Raw genomic sequence first — 14,571 nt, 5'->3', positions numbered from 1 at the left:
CTTATGTTTATACAGATACAGTAGCTAGGTTGGAATCTTAACCTGACTCCGGTCCTAGAGCCATGCTTAGTTACTATGCTACACAGCCTTTCATAATATTGATAGAAATGGAAAGCACTGGATCAATGAAAGACAAGGTAGGTTCATGGTACAAAGGAAGTCAGTTAACATACTATAGAAATGATCCTGAAAGGAAGATCAGAAAGGAAGGAAACTCACCTGGAGTCTGGCTTTCCCTCACTCACAGCTGAGTCCAATTGGTGTGGGTGTGCATGTCTATCTATCTGTCCACATATCTTTTACCCCCTCACACCCATGCATTCATCCATTTATGTTTCTATCTGTCCCCAAGCTTCTTCGGAAAATAACTCAAGGAAACCTAAATAAATAGGGAAGGAAAAACTCTTGAAAATAAAGATAAAAGAATAAAAGCTGCATAACAAAGAGGATTTTTTTTTGTAAAACTGGTGCAAATAAGCACAAAACTTCATTTCTGAGCATCTTGACTTCCAAGGTATAAAAAGAAACACCGTGAGTTACAGTTCGCATTAGCTTAGGAAAGGAAGCACGACCATCTGTCAGCAGAGACAAACTTTCATACTACCAAAATCTAAAACAGTGAACACACGGGTTTTATTTATTAAAATAAATAACATAAGGCCAGTATCTTCAAATGCAGATGAATCCCAATAAAGGCAGTATGCATAACATGAAATTTTCATTAAAGGATTCCAGGGTAATATCATCTGAAAATGGTCTGTCTGTGGTGGTTTCTAGACTTACACATTAGGAAATCCAGCCATGTGACCTTCTGCTCCTCTGTAGTTCAATACAGTCTCACCTTCACCTTAGCACTGGCTTCTTCATTTTGCCTAGAGGGAAACAAAACAAACAAACAACAAAAACAGAAGGGGATGCCAATTAGATACCTTCATAGAATGTGGAAGAGTCAGGAAGGCAAGACCACAGGCACCCAAGAAGATGTCACCAATGTGGTGACTGCCATGCAAGGAGTGAGAGACAGAAAGAATATGGCTTTTAAATGGCTTCAAATACTAGCCCACCACCTTAGAAAAAAAATCACAATGATACATTTCAGGTAACAAGACTTTTGTTCTTTCCTTGCATCTCCACAGCTATGAAGAGCTAAGCAGAGGGGAGACTTGCTGAAAGAACACAACCAGAGCTTCCCTCTACAGGTGGGAGGTGTCTACCTGAGTTTTGACTCAGGGAAGGTTCTTTGCATCTTGGAGCAAAATTGAAGGAAGGTAGAAGTGACATCTCTTACCACCTTGAAAAACACAGGTTACCGGCTAGCCAGTGAAGGATGTTGCAACCTGAGAGGCAATTTGCTTACAGGGAAGGAGACATGTTATTCAGGCACCCTTGACCTACTCACAGAACCCTAGATCAACAGCAAGTGTTAGAAGCTCTTCTTGAACCATGATAGTTAACTCAATCCACATTCTTTGGGGTTCCTCTTTGTGAGATGTTGCAAGTTTCTGGTTGTCACCACTATTTTTCCTCCTGGAGCTTCTGGGTTTGAAAACCATACTTCCAGCCATTGGAGGACAATATAGATGCCTGCTTTCTCCTCTGCAGGAAGATTCAAGTGTGAGTATCTGGGCACCTGCCAGCCATCCTTTCTTTGCATTGCTAATGTCATTGGCCTAGTCAGATCTTTATAACTAGACTAGTGCTCTACAACCTTGTTAGTGTCATGGCACACAAAAAATAACATCATTCACTTTGTGTAATGGGGTTACAGGGCTGGAGGAAAATGGCTCGGCTCCAGCCAGGCCCTAGAAGGCCGCAGAGGTGGGCACAAGTATCCAAAAATTGTCATACTTATAACCCAGTCTGGGTGCACCCACTGGAAGTTCTGATCTGGAACACGGAAATAGATGCTTAATTTTGTCCCGTTTCTGTTCCCTTCCTTTGGTTCACATTGTACATATTGGCTAGGTTAATTTTCCCCAATTCAGCAATTTTCATTAGGTTACTTTGCTGCTCACATCATGAGCTTCGGCTGCCCATCACCGTTGGAGTTTTGTTTGGTTTTGTTTTTAATTCCTTTTAATTGTTGATGGACCTTTATTTATTTATATGTGGTGCTGAGAATCAAAACCAGCGCCTCACACATGCTAGGCAAGTGCTCTACTACTGAGCCACAACACCAGCCCCACCTGTCGGAGTTTTGATGTCCTTGACCTGGCAGTCCAGGGTTGCCACAGCGCTGCCTCTGGTTGTTTTCCAGGATCATGTGGCACAGGCCCTAAAGTCACCACTTCCTCCCATGTGTGCCTTTATCACACCACTCTTTTGCCTAGTCTGCTCTTCATGTTGTCCTTCCCATCTGCCCTTCAAGATCTAGATCAAATCACGTCACCTCCATGACACCATCCCATAACAGGGTTTTCAAAGGTAATTAACTAGGTTTTTTTTTTAACCTCTTTTCCAGTTTTATGGTCCAATGTTCTCCAAGTCCCTCCCTGTGTCTCAACAGCTCAAGGAGAAGAAAGGTTTAAACCAACCGTCCAATAAATTCAGAGGATCCCATAGTATGTCTTTCCCTCTTGAGATGCAAAGCATACATCTGTCTAAAAGAATTTATTAACTTTGTTTTAACCTTGAGTTATTCAAACTTATTTCAGCATGGAACTTTCGAACAATAACACTTATTAACTTCCCATGGGATTTGTTCTATAAAGTAGACTTTAGGAAACATAGCTGAGATCTTCCAGACCATATTCAAATAGGCTCTAGTCTCAAATTTAGCTTGCACTTTTACATTACAAGGTAGAAAAAGCTAATTAAACCTGATCACAAAACTAGATAATCTGAACTTCCTATAAATAATCTCTTTCCCAGCAATGCTCAGTACTGAACAAGAAAAGACATAACAGTGGTACCTCTCAACTGTATAAGATCTTAGATTCAGCTCTGTGTTTGGAACTACAGCAGAAGTTTGCTAGGATAAATTTGCTAGGATAAATTCAAGAATAGTACTACTACTACTACTATTAGTAGTAGTAGTACTACCAGTAGTAGTAGTAATAGTTGATAATGAGCACCTAAACCAGGGGCAGTGGCACACACCTGTAATCCCAGCGACACAGGAGGCTGAGACTGGAGGATCGCAAGTTCAAAGCCAGCCTCAGAAAAAGCAAGGCACTAAGCAACTCAGTGAGTCCCTGTCTTTAAATAAAATACGAAATTGGGCTGGGGATGTAGATCAGTGCTTGAGTACCCCCGAGTTCAATCCCTGGTACTCTGCCCCCCCAAAATGATCACCTCAAAAGAACAGCAATTGAAAGTGCTTTTTGTGTGTTTCAAATCTTTATAACAGCACTATTAGGTACGCTCTATTTTTAATCTCTATTTTATAGGTGAGGAAACTGAGACACAAAGAGATGAAGTTTCTTTCCCAGTTCACCCATCTATGGAAATAGCAGAATATTTCAAATCTAGGCCCTTGATCACCAAAGTCTTGCTCTTGATTCTGTTATGCTGCTCCTCAAGGAAATCAAAGTTCTTCACTCCCTTGCATAGGGAAGACGTTTTAGAGGTGCATCAGTCAAATGACAGCAACAGATTGATTAGATGCCTTCTTTATGCAGCTCTGCCTAAATATCTACTGATGTCTATGCTCAGAAGTCTAGTTTCCCTTTATTCCATGTGGGTAGTTTTGTCTCCATAGTTCATTTTAAAGATTGCATTGTACTTATTGTTTGTACTGTGAGTCTTGGCCTTTGACTAGAAGCAAATAAAAATTCTGACCTAGGAACTCTTCCCTTGTCACTCCACTGCAAAAGAGGTTTCTCCTTTCTATGAACTCCTTTGGCCTTTATTGTGTCTTCTATGTATTTGAACATATATTCTGTTTTGAAATCATAATTGCCTTGCCAAGTGACTGGGTCTTATCTTTCTAACTGGGTCTGCTCACTTAGTATTCCTTGCACTGTAATGCTCAGAGTACTTGAAGGTCCGTTGGCTGATTTGTGACTTCCAAATTCTGGAGCATTTCATAATTACACCATATGAACTCCTTTGGTCCAGCAGATTCATCTCTGCCTTCCTTTACCCTGCTGGTCCTCAGGGGGCTGACCCATGGGGACTCATCCATGGGCCCGGATGCTTTCTGGTCTCTGGTTTGATGCAGTCATCTGAAAGGAACAGCAGAGATGCAAGGTAGGGAGGAGAGAGAGGCTGGTACTCATCCTCCTAACTTCCTCCTTGTTAGTTACGGGTTGTCACGACTAAGCCACTGTACCCAGAAATTGGGTCAAGAACCATTTTAAGAGCCATTTATTAGCCTCATACTCCACAATCACTAGGAATTCCCACTCTTCTCTTGTTTTGTCTCCTGTCCTTTTGCAACTTCTTGGACACTTGACTGAAGAGTGAATGTCACCCCCAGCCACATGCCCTACATAAAACAAGTGCCACATGCCTCTCCTTTAGGAAAGTAGGCAAGGCATCCCTGTGCCCTGGCTACTTGAGGGGCAGTACCATGTGTTTCAGTCAATCAAGGACAGCACCTGCCATGAGAGATTCCCAACTGGCCCCAGTTGGCCCGAAGTTGAGGACAGTGAGGTTCAAGTCAGATTCCCGAAGCTCGTGGTTGGTGGTACATTTTGCCTACTGGGAGGAATTTTGTATGAGGGCCTGTCTTATTACAGTAGCCTGCTTCTGAACAGTCTGACCTTTTTTAAAAATATATTTATTTTTTAGTTGTAGTTGTCAATACCTTTATTTTACTTATTTATATTTATGTGGTGCTGAGGATTGAGTCCAGGCCCCACACATGCTAGGCTAGCGCTCTACTGCTGAGCCACAACTGCAGCCCCCAGTTTCACCTTTTTATCATTTACATTAGAGTCTGAGAATTTCCTGAGATCCCCTGACATTCTATTGCCTTATGTTGAATTAGCTACAGCCATTCTCAGCTAGATTGGATTTTTATTTATGCTTAAACAGCTCTATTGAGATATAACTATATAACATACAATGTACCATTTAATGATTTTAGGATAATCTCAAGGTCGTACAACCCTCACCACAATCTAATTTTAGAACATTCTCGTCTTCTCACAAAGAAGCCCTATACACATTTAGAGTTATTTTCCTTTCCTTCCTCTTCAGCCCTTGGCAATCACTAATCTACTTTCTGTCTCCATGAATTTACCTATTCTGGACATTTCATATAAATGGAGTCACTCAGTATTTGTCCTTTGTGTCTGGCTTTTTTCACTTAGCTTAATGTTTTCGTGGCATATTCATGTTATAGAACATATAAGTGCTCTGTTGCTTTTCATGATTGAGTAATATTCCATTGTATAGATAGAAAGCATTTTCTTTATCCATTCATTGGTTGATGAACATTTGGGTTGTTTCTACTTTTTGGCTCTTGTGAGCAACACTGCTAAGAGTGTTGGACTAAAGTTTCACCCCCTAGGCCTCTGTGTTTGTTGTAGTCCAAGTTCATCAATAATCTGCAGAGGTATTGACAATGTTAAGACAGCATTTTTGTGGGGACATGTTTTTGTTTTCCTTGGATGTATACCTAGGAGTAAAGTAGCTAGTTCATACGGTAACTTCCAAACTGTTCTTTAAAGCTGCACTGTTTTACGTTCCCACCAGAAATGAATGAGGGTTCCAGTTTCTCTATATCCTTGTCATTGTCTGTCTTTTTTTGGTAGCCATTCTAGTTAGTATAAAGCGGTTTCTCATTGTCATCTTGTTTGCATTTTCCTGGTAGTTAATGTGATTGCACATCTTTTCATGTACTTATTGGTTTTTTTGTATCCAGTCTTTATGTCCACAATTCCCTATCCAAAACTTTAGCAGACAGTTGGGCATGGTGGTATACATCTGTAATCCCAGTGACTCAGGAAGCTGGGGCAGGAGGATCACAAGTTCAAGGCCAGCCTCAGCAACTTAGCAAGGCCCCATGCAACTTAGTGATATCCTGTCTCAAAATTAAAAATAAAAATGACTGGGATGTGACTCACTGGTAGAGTACGCCTTGGTTCAATCCTCAACACCTAAAGGAAAACCAAAAAAAAAACAAAAAAAACAAAAAACCTGAGGAGTCAGATGGAGTTCAGAATTCTGAACTTTCTGAAGTTCATTTAAATTACAAGTTTTCTCAGATATGGAAAGGTAGCATAATTTTTATTCTCTAAAATGTTTAATATTCTCAGTAGCATCCCACAATCACACTCTTCAATATTTCTACTGCAAAAATACAATGATTGGACCTAGATGGGATTAAAATATATGATCTTATGTGATGTCAAGTCATTTTTTGCCCCCCAAAAAACACTTGTTTTCCAGAACTTTTGGATTTTGGAATTACAAAGGAAGGACCAAGCCTCTGTACATGTCCTTGGGTTCCAGCTAGGACAGTGAGATAGTCATCATCTGGATGCGCCATCGCTTGCTCCATGACCCCTATGAGCACTGTCCTCTTTAGCGTGGCCCCTTAGGAATGCTCCTCAAAGTCCAGCAGGGAGCAGAGTCCAAGGACAGAGCCCTAGGTAACATCTCCTCCCTGACCTGATTTTTCTGTTGCCCCATGCTGGACTAAAGAGGCATTCTCAACATAGCACCACATTGCCTCAGGATGGTTGGGGTTACCTTGCTTCTCCAGAGACAGAGGGGCAGCCAGCGAGATCTTCAAGAGAAGGGTATAGAGAGGTCATGATACCTAGTGCAGGGCAGGTACTAATCCCTGCACACATATCCTGATATCTCCGTTGCATTTTCCAGACTCCAACTCTAGCTGTAGAGAATGGGGAGGGTTAAATCTGACAAATCAACAAGAGGTTAGGGCTAAGGGTCATTGAAATGCTTGGTCTTCTTCAGCCTCACTGTATCCTTTAAAATGCTATCAGTCTGTGGTCTCCCTACCTACAGTGGGCCTACGGGGACTTCCTTTGAGAAAACAGATTATAGCTCCTTAGCTATCTTACTGTGAGATATTCTGTCCCAGAATGTGGAGAGGGGCTCTCTGTCCTTCCCCAACTCTACTCCTAAGCCATGGTTATCTGCTCAGAAAGAGTCTGTTGCTTAGAACTAACCCCATGATTTTCTGAGGTGCTTTGAGCTAGAGACCACCGAGGTGATCTCAGGAAAAGGGAGTTGGTTATAAAAGCAACCAGTGCACAGTGCAGACAAAGATAGTGAGCAGGTCTCCACTTGCTCCTTTCTGCTCTGGCCCATCCACCTGCTGCCCAGGTGCCCATTCCTTGCTCCTTACTCCATGTTTCTAATTCAAATAAGAATGGTTCAATCTGGCTTGCCTTTTGATGTTCTTACTCTCCAGGAAGGGAGGTAGAGATGGAGGAGGGGCAGATGGGGGTTCCATGAAATAACTAACAACTCTTACAAGTGCTTTCCTCAAAGGCAGGAAAGATTGATTTCTCAATTTCACTTGCCCAGGATCAGGGACTGAAAAACAATTTTTACTAGGCTTCTTTTCCTCCATGAGAACATCTATCTGACGTCTCCAGAAGGAGATAGCCAACAACAATGGTTTTGAAGAGAAATCAACCCTCTGATGATGTTTCCTTATTGCTTTGTGTAGTTCATGATTTTGCCCTGATAAGCAAAAAGTAAACAAAGGTCCCAGGTGCTTTCTACGAAATGATTCTCCTGTCGTGCCTGTATTCTCTTGCCTCTTCAGGTTGGTAGAAGGAGGAGAGAGGCCTGTAGGCAAGCTCTTTGGCTTGGGAGGGAAGGAGTCCTATGGGCTATGGTTGGACACATGGGGTCAACTCTGGAGATGGTCCACAATGTTGGGCCCCATTCTCATGGGTCTCCTTTCCTATTACCTCCAGGTGCGTGGCTTTGCTCTTCCAGCTGTCTCTGCCATAAGGTCCCATTACTGACTGCAGTGGTCCTAAGTCCACGGGCATCTGATGGATTCTTCACTCTGGGAGATGACAGCAGTTAGTTTCTAGTTAAAACCCCACTGCAATCATTTGCAAAGCTTTTAACAAGCTTTGGCTTCATTTCCTAACATTCTGAGGAGTCTGCATAATCTACTTTCAACCTAAAAACACTTAGAATCTTTCCACACAAATGATCCACATCCCCCCTCTCATTCTAACTAAAAGGCAGAGTCCTTAGAAAGCATCTAGGTGGTTTAAAGTACTGGGTTCCTGTACCAAACACATCTCCTATATTCCAAAAGAGGTTGTCATAAAAGAGTAACACTGTTCCCTCCCTGGCTACTATCTCACCATGGGATCTCTCCTCAAAGGTGTTCCTGCCAAGATTTCATCCACCATGATATGACACAGCAAGGTGGAATTTTTGCTTCCAACACTGTGAGCTCAATAAACTTCTTTTCTTTATATTTAGACTCAGGTATTTTGTTATAGTAACAGAAAACAGACTAAAACAAGTTTTAAATTCTGGCCAGAATCTCCTGGACATTTTCAGAGGATGTTCTCACATCTATTTATTCTTACAACCATTCATGTTATAATTCTCCACATTCCTCTGGAATGTTTTTCTTTACCTAACTCACCCAAACAATATTCATAAGGTCAACATGTAATCTTTCCTTAGAACGAGTTTCATTAGAAAATTTGGAGGACTAGTTAAATATGTTAGCTCATGCATTAGTTATAGCAAGGTTGCTATAACTGTAAGTATAATAAACTGGGCAGCTTAAAGTAATAGAAATTTATTGCTTCAGTGTTCTGGAGGCTAGAAGTCTGAAATCAAGTGTAGGTAGAGCCATGCTTCCTCTAAAAACTGTAGGTGAATCCTTCTTTACTTCTCCCTTGCTTCTGGTGGTCTTCTAGCAATTTTTAGTATCCTTTGGCTTGTAGATATATTGTCCCAATCCTCCATCTTCACATTACATTCTTCCTGCATGTCTCTGTCTTCACACGGCCATCTTCTTACAAGGACTCTAGTCACATTGAATTACTGTAGTATGACTGTAGTCTTAAATAATTACATCTTGCAATGACTCTGTTTTCAAATAAAGTTGCATTTTAAAGTATTGGGGGTTAGTCACTTTTTAAGGTAAAAAAATGAAGTGTTTTTTTTTTTTTTTAAGTTGGGCATAGGTTTGGTAAGAAGGAAAGAAAGTATACTGATGTACATGCTGAAGTGTCTGAGTTAGCCGTCGTTCCACATTTCAGTTTATGCCTTTGGGCTCTAGGCACATGAGTACCTGTGTAATAATGGCAAAGGATCTCTGCATCTTGTAGCCAAGACATTGAACATGAAAGATGTGAATAATATAATACAGTATATGATTAAATGCTAAAATGATGCTGCTGCAGAATCCAGAGATAGGAAAGATCAATTTGAGTTATGTAGGAGCTTCATGAAAGGGGATGAAATTTGAGCTGAATTTTGAAGGTAGGGTAGGATCAACAGCAGCTGTCATGAAACCCTGTTTAGATCCCTTGCACATGCTTAGATGGAGGAAGGAAAAAAACCCTGTATGCAGCCTTTTTCTCTTATTGCAATCTGGGTGAATATACACGTGTGTCCCACACTTGCACACAAGTCTTCAGTACCACTTTTTGGGGCTGACTACCTGAGATAGAAGAATTGGCCAGAATCTTGTCTTAAGACTAGAGCCCTGTTTTTGCCCAAATATACACCAACTATCCCTACCCACCCTGATCCCCAACACCCTCAGTGGTTATTACACACATTCAGTTACTTTCTCCTTCAGGCTCACTTTCAACACCCCTTACCCTCACACTCACCCTCCTCCAACATGGGCTAGGCTTTTTTACTTGCCACTTCCCAGGTACCACCAGCAGGGTATTGCCAATCTTTCTATGGTAGCTTGCTATCCAATCTGTCCCTCCCCTCCAAGCAATTTTTATTTTTTCAAATTCTTGACTTTTCTCAACCATTTTATTTTGGCGGCAGTGAGGAGGTTCTGTATTCACAATCCAAAAAACAGGGTTATTATGGAAGGGATGCAAAGAGAAATAGGTTGGCACATGGCTTCTAAGTTTTAAGAGATACTTTTGTAACCTATGGCAGACAGAATAAGTGGAGGGAAAAGACTGTATTACTGGGGATGGAACCCAGGGCCTTGTGCATGCTAGGCAAATATTGTACTAATGAGATATATCCCAGCTCTTTCTTAAATTTTATTTTCAGGCAAAGTTGATTAAGCTGCCCAAGCTGGCTCTGAATTTGCAATCCTCCTGCCTCAGCCTCTTGAGTAGCTGAAATTATAGGCATGTGCCACTGCACTCAGCAAAAGATTGTTGAACATTAAAAGTTTTCTCTTAAAGAGCACAAAGGTTATGCTGAAAACAGTAGAAATGGAAGAAAGCATTGTGAAGCTGGAGTGAGGTTCCCCTCCTGTCATTCACATATCTCTATCTATCTATATTTTTTTTCATTTTTCAAATTTGGGTTGGTGGTAGAGATGGAGAGCATTAAACCCCAACATGACTCTGAGAAAGGCTGTCCCTAGCTAGGCTTGAGGGATCTGAGAGCAGAGATCTTGTTCTTTGTTTCTAGGTCTGGGCAGGCTGGGGTCTGAGCATGCCTGTGAGCAGCTGAGTATTTTCCAGGGTGGCTGGGAGTAGCTCAGGAGGGGCACTAACTGCCAGCAGACCTCAGAGTTCCCACGGTTGGATGAGGAGCAACCGCTGAGGCATGGCCTTAGCAATGTCCGTAATCAGGAAGGCTGTGGAGTTGGAGGGGCAGGCATGCCAGCATGAATTTAGGACGCAGGTACAACCTTTCTGTTCCCACTTTGAAAACTTATAGCTGAAAGCTCAGCTATAAGCCTGGGGGGGTGGGGGGTGGGTAAGCAGCAGGGGGAAAGCACTCAAAAAACAAAGAAAAGCACAAAAGTTTGAGTTTTCCCTGAACTAGGATTAAGCGTTCTTCCTCTCAAGGGGAATGTTACCTGGAGACAGAAATTAACCAATAGGAAAAAAAAAATAAGAAAAAGAAACATTATCAACAAACCTGAGTTGACAGTTGGTGAAATTTGGGTCTATTGCTTTTTTTTTTTTTTTTTTTAAGATATTGACCATCCAGTAAAAAAAAAAAAAAAAAAAAAAAAAAATTCAAACTTCTAATGCTTGGGAGGCTGAGGCAGGAGGATCGCAAGCTTAGCTACTTAGCCCTAAGCAACTTCATGAGACCCTGCTTTAAAATAAAACAAAAAGGGGTGGGGTTGTTGCTCAGTGGCTAGTGCCCCTAGGTTCAAACCCCCCAAAATACATAAACAAAAATAAAAAAATGAAACAATAAAACTTTAAAAACAAAATTTTCTCTTAAATAGATTGATGTTTACTAAAAAAGTTGTGAAGAGGGTCCCCATATGCCCTATACTTGGCTTTCCCTATTATTATCATCTTTTATTAGGAGGGTACATTTCTCACAATTAAAGAAGCAATATTGGTTCATTGTTATTAACCAAAGTCCATATGATATTCCAATTTTCTGATTTTCTTAAGCTTTTATATAACATGGTTTTTGGTTCTGGGATCTCATCAAGAACACTACAAAGTATTTAGTTCTTATATTTTGTTAGGATACTCATGGTTGTGACAGTTTCTCTGACTTTGTTTTTTTTTTTTTTTTTTCTTTTAGATTTGCTTTCTACACTTACCTGGGCATTTCCAAGTATTTAATTTTTTTAATATTTATTTAAAGATACGCAGTATCTTTATTTTATTTTTATGTGGTGTTGAGGATTGAACCCAGTGCCCCGCGCATGCCAGGCAAGCGCGATACCACTTGAGCCACATCCCCAGCCCTGACTTTGCTTATTTTTGATGACCTTGATAGGCTGGGATTGTGTTAGTCAAGTAATTTGTAGGCTGTCCTTCAATTGGGATTCCTTTGATGTTTTTCTCACTATTAGACAAGAGTTATGGGCTTTTGGGAAGAAGGACACGGAGATAAAATGCCATTTTCATCACATCATATCAAGAATCCATGCTATCAACAAGACTCATTGCTTCTGATGTTCACCTTAATTATCTATCCAAGAAAGTGTTGGTCATGTTTCTCTATTGTAAACGTACTTTTCTCCCTTCCTTTTCATTTTGTATTCTTTTTTAATTATTATTTCTTTTTAGTTGTTGATCTTTATTTATTTAATGTATTTATATGTGGTGCTGAGAATTAAACCCAGTGCCTGATGCATGCCAGGCAAGTGTGCTACCATTAAGTCACAGTCCCAGCTCCCATTTTGTATTCTTTGGAAGGAAGTTCCTGTACGCTGCCCACAGTCTAGGAACAGGGAGTTTTATTCCATCTCATTCAGGGCACAATATAGACATAATTCTTCTGCATGGGAGATTTGCCTGTTTTCCCCTATTTATTTACTTAATCATTTATTTATATCAGCAGATATTTATTTTATACTCTTGGCTATATTCAAATAGTGTGTTACTTATTTTCTTGTTCAAATTTTCTGGCTTTGGCCATTGGGAGCTCTTTCAATTGGATGTTGTGCTGCTTTGACATACCCCCAACATTCTTGTTAATTAAAACAAAACAAAACAAAACCCAACTTTTTAGGTGGGTGTGGGAGAGAACTTCCTTACCTTCTGACACGGCAGGATGCTCCAGGTTCTTGTTAAATATTTCCTGTCCCAGGATTAGAATCAGCTATTTCCCCCAAGGAGGACTGGTTCCTTTTGTTGAAGAATGGTACTAAAAAGAAGATCTGGGTGCTAACTGTGTTGGTTGTCCTCTGCAGGCCCACTTAGCTGATAGAGCAAGGAGATACATGCATTGTGTTACTACCCTGTGTAAACACATATTTATATCTATCTATAATATCTATAATATATATCTATATCTATCTATCTATATCTATCTATCTATATCTATATATCTGTAGCTCTACTAAGCCAAATAAGAGTTCACACTGATGACTTCAGCTCTGATCCAAGAGCACATGGACCACTCTAGCCTCCTTCTACTGGTCAGTAACAGGTAAGAGACCTGGTGGCCATCATCCACTATTCATTTATTTAATTGTTCATTTCCAGTATATATGTGTAGTATATAGTTGAAAGTTGTAGTTTCCGTGTTGGTTTCCCCAGCATTTGATTGCTTAACTTTTGACACCAACCACTTAACTCTGCTTGTAGCCACAAAACCGGCGTTTTTTAACTCGAATATTCAGCAAACGATGCCTGGCTCTTCCCAAAAGGTGCATTTCCTCTGGTCTCCCATCGTCTTCCCTGCTCGTTTTGGGAGACGGAGCGCAGTGGATCTGGGAGTCTGAGGTCAAGCCGGAGGACGCTCCGGAGATGGGGAGTCCTAGATTAGGAGTCTCAGTCTGAGGACACTGTGGCCTCCGGGACTGGGGCAGATAATCTGTTTTTCACGACCTCTTGGCTCATCCAACAACTCCTGGAGCTCCACCTACGTGCCATTGCCCGCGCTGCGCCAGCGAGGGACACACCAGCCCAGGGCTGGAGTCACCGGGCCCGCGGACGACCTAAGAATGAAAGGGCTCTCTCTAGCTCTGGAAGATGGGGCTCGCGGCGCCGGAGCGAGAGCCCTGGCAGGGGGCGCAATGCCCGGCCTGGGAACGTCAGCTGGGTAGGCAGAGCGTTCTCCCTCTTCCTGAGGTATAGAGCTGCCGGGCGGAGACCTCGCAAACCGAACCCTCCCGCAGCCGCCAACCGGCCCTCTGGGCGTCCCGGAGCCCGGCGCGGCCCCGCCCCTCTCTCTAGGCCCCGCCCACCTGCCGAGCCGACGCTCGGGTCCCTGACGAGACTCACCGGAAATTCCCGAAGCCCCTCTTTTTTTCCTTCCTTTCCTTTCGCTGCTCTCCCCTTTCCTTTCACCCGGGTTCCCTCAGCCGTGATTTCCCCCTCCCCCTCCTTCCTTCCCCATTTGAAACCAAGATGGAGGCTCGCGGCTGCCGCCGGCGCCCGTGATCCCGGAGCTCCCGCCGGCCACGGGCCTCCGCCCTCGCGACTGCGTGTCCAGCGCGGCGCGCTTTGCTGCCCGCGTTCCGGCCGGCGCCGCCGAGGCCGTGGCTCCCCGCCCCCGCCCAGCGGTCGCCTCTCGGCTCCCGGGCGGAGTCCTCGTCTATGTGGGCGCGCTCCTCGGGCCAAGCCGCCGCCGCCGCCGCCGCCCGCCGCCCCAGGGCTCTGCGTCCGCGCGCCGGGCGCTGGCAGCTGGGTGCTCGGTGCCGCCAGGCCCGGCGCGGAGCGGGCGGCGCGCGGCGCTAGGGGCGCGGGGCCCGAGGCGGGCGCGGCCGCGGGCGCCGCCGCAGCCATGAGCGGCAGCAGCGGCGGCGCTGCCGCCCCCGCCGCGTCCTCCGGCCCTGCAGCGGCGGCCGGCGCAGCGGGCTCAGGGTGCGGGGGCGGCGCTGGCGAGGGGGCCGAAGAGGCAGCCAAGGATCTGGCCGACATCGCGGCCTTCTTCCGATCCGGTGAGTGCAGCTGTGGCCGGACGGCCCCGGCGGCCGCGCTGCCCCGCGCGCTCGGCCGACCCCGGCGCGCCGGGTGCTCACTTGCCCTCCCGCGGGTCCGGCCCCGCGCGCTCCTGCTCGGGCCGCTGCACCCTCGCCCCAGGATCCCCGACCCA

General features: G+C 43.8%; 2 protein-coding genes across 7 annotated transcripts in view; one reads left to right on the top strand and one right to left on the bottom strand.

Annotated features, from left to right (window-relative positions):
* Positions 1 to 611: 611 nt before the first annotated feature.
* On the bottom strand, positions 612 to 14,261 carry LOC110599267 (uncharacterized). Its single transcript, XM_078023599.1, has 3 exons — positions 12,567 to 14,261; positions 7,839 to 7,939; positions 612 to 872 (listed from the first exon to the last, which is right to left on the bottom strand). The coding sequence occupies exon 1, from the start codon at positions 14,259 to 14,261 to the stop codon at positions 13,452 to 13,454; it is 810 nt and encodes a 269-aa protein (XP_077879725.1). The 3' UTR covers positions 612 to 872; positions 7,839 to 7,939; positions 12,567 to 13,451.
* Positions 14,245 to 14,571, top strand: part of Trio (trio Rho guanine nucleotide exchange factor) — a 331,000-nt gene continuing 330,673 nt past the window's right edge. For all 6 annotated transcript variants that reach the window (XM_078018036.1, XM_078018031.1, XM_078018041.1 and 3 more), the window contains exon 1: positions 14,245 to 14,416. In XM_078018036.1, the coding sequence (XP_077874162.1) occupies positions 14,260 to 14,416 (157 nt within the window). In that variant the 5' untranslated portion in view covers positions 14,245 to 14,259. The remainder of the gene's footprint in view (positions 14,417 to 14,571) is intronic.

This window comes from Ictidomys tridecemlineatus, chromosome 1 (assembly GCF_052094955.1).
Source record: "Ictidomys tridecemlineatus isolate mIctTri1 chromosome 1, mIctTri1.hap1, whole genome shotgun sequence".
NCBI lineage: Eukaryota > Metazoa > Chordata > Mammalia > Rodentia > Sciuridae > Ictidomys > Ictidomys tridecemlineatus.
Note: the sequence above shows the minus strand (reverse complement) of the source record. Positions and strands in the feature narration are given on the sequence as shown.

Coding starts and splice junctions, on each gene's coding strand:
- LOC110599267 (XM_078023599.1), bottom strand. CDS start 14,261: ATGGCTGCGGCGGCGCCCGCGGCCGCGCCCGCCTCGGGCCCCGCGCCC.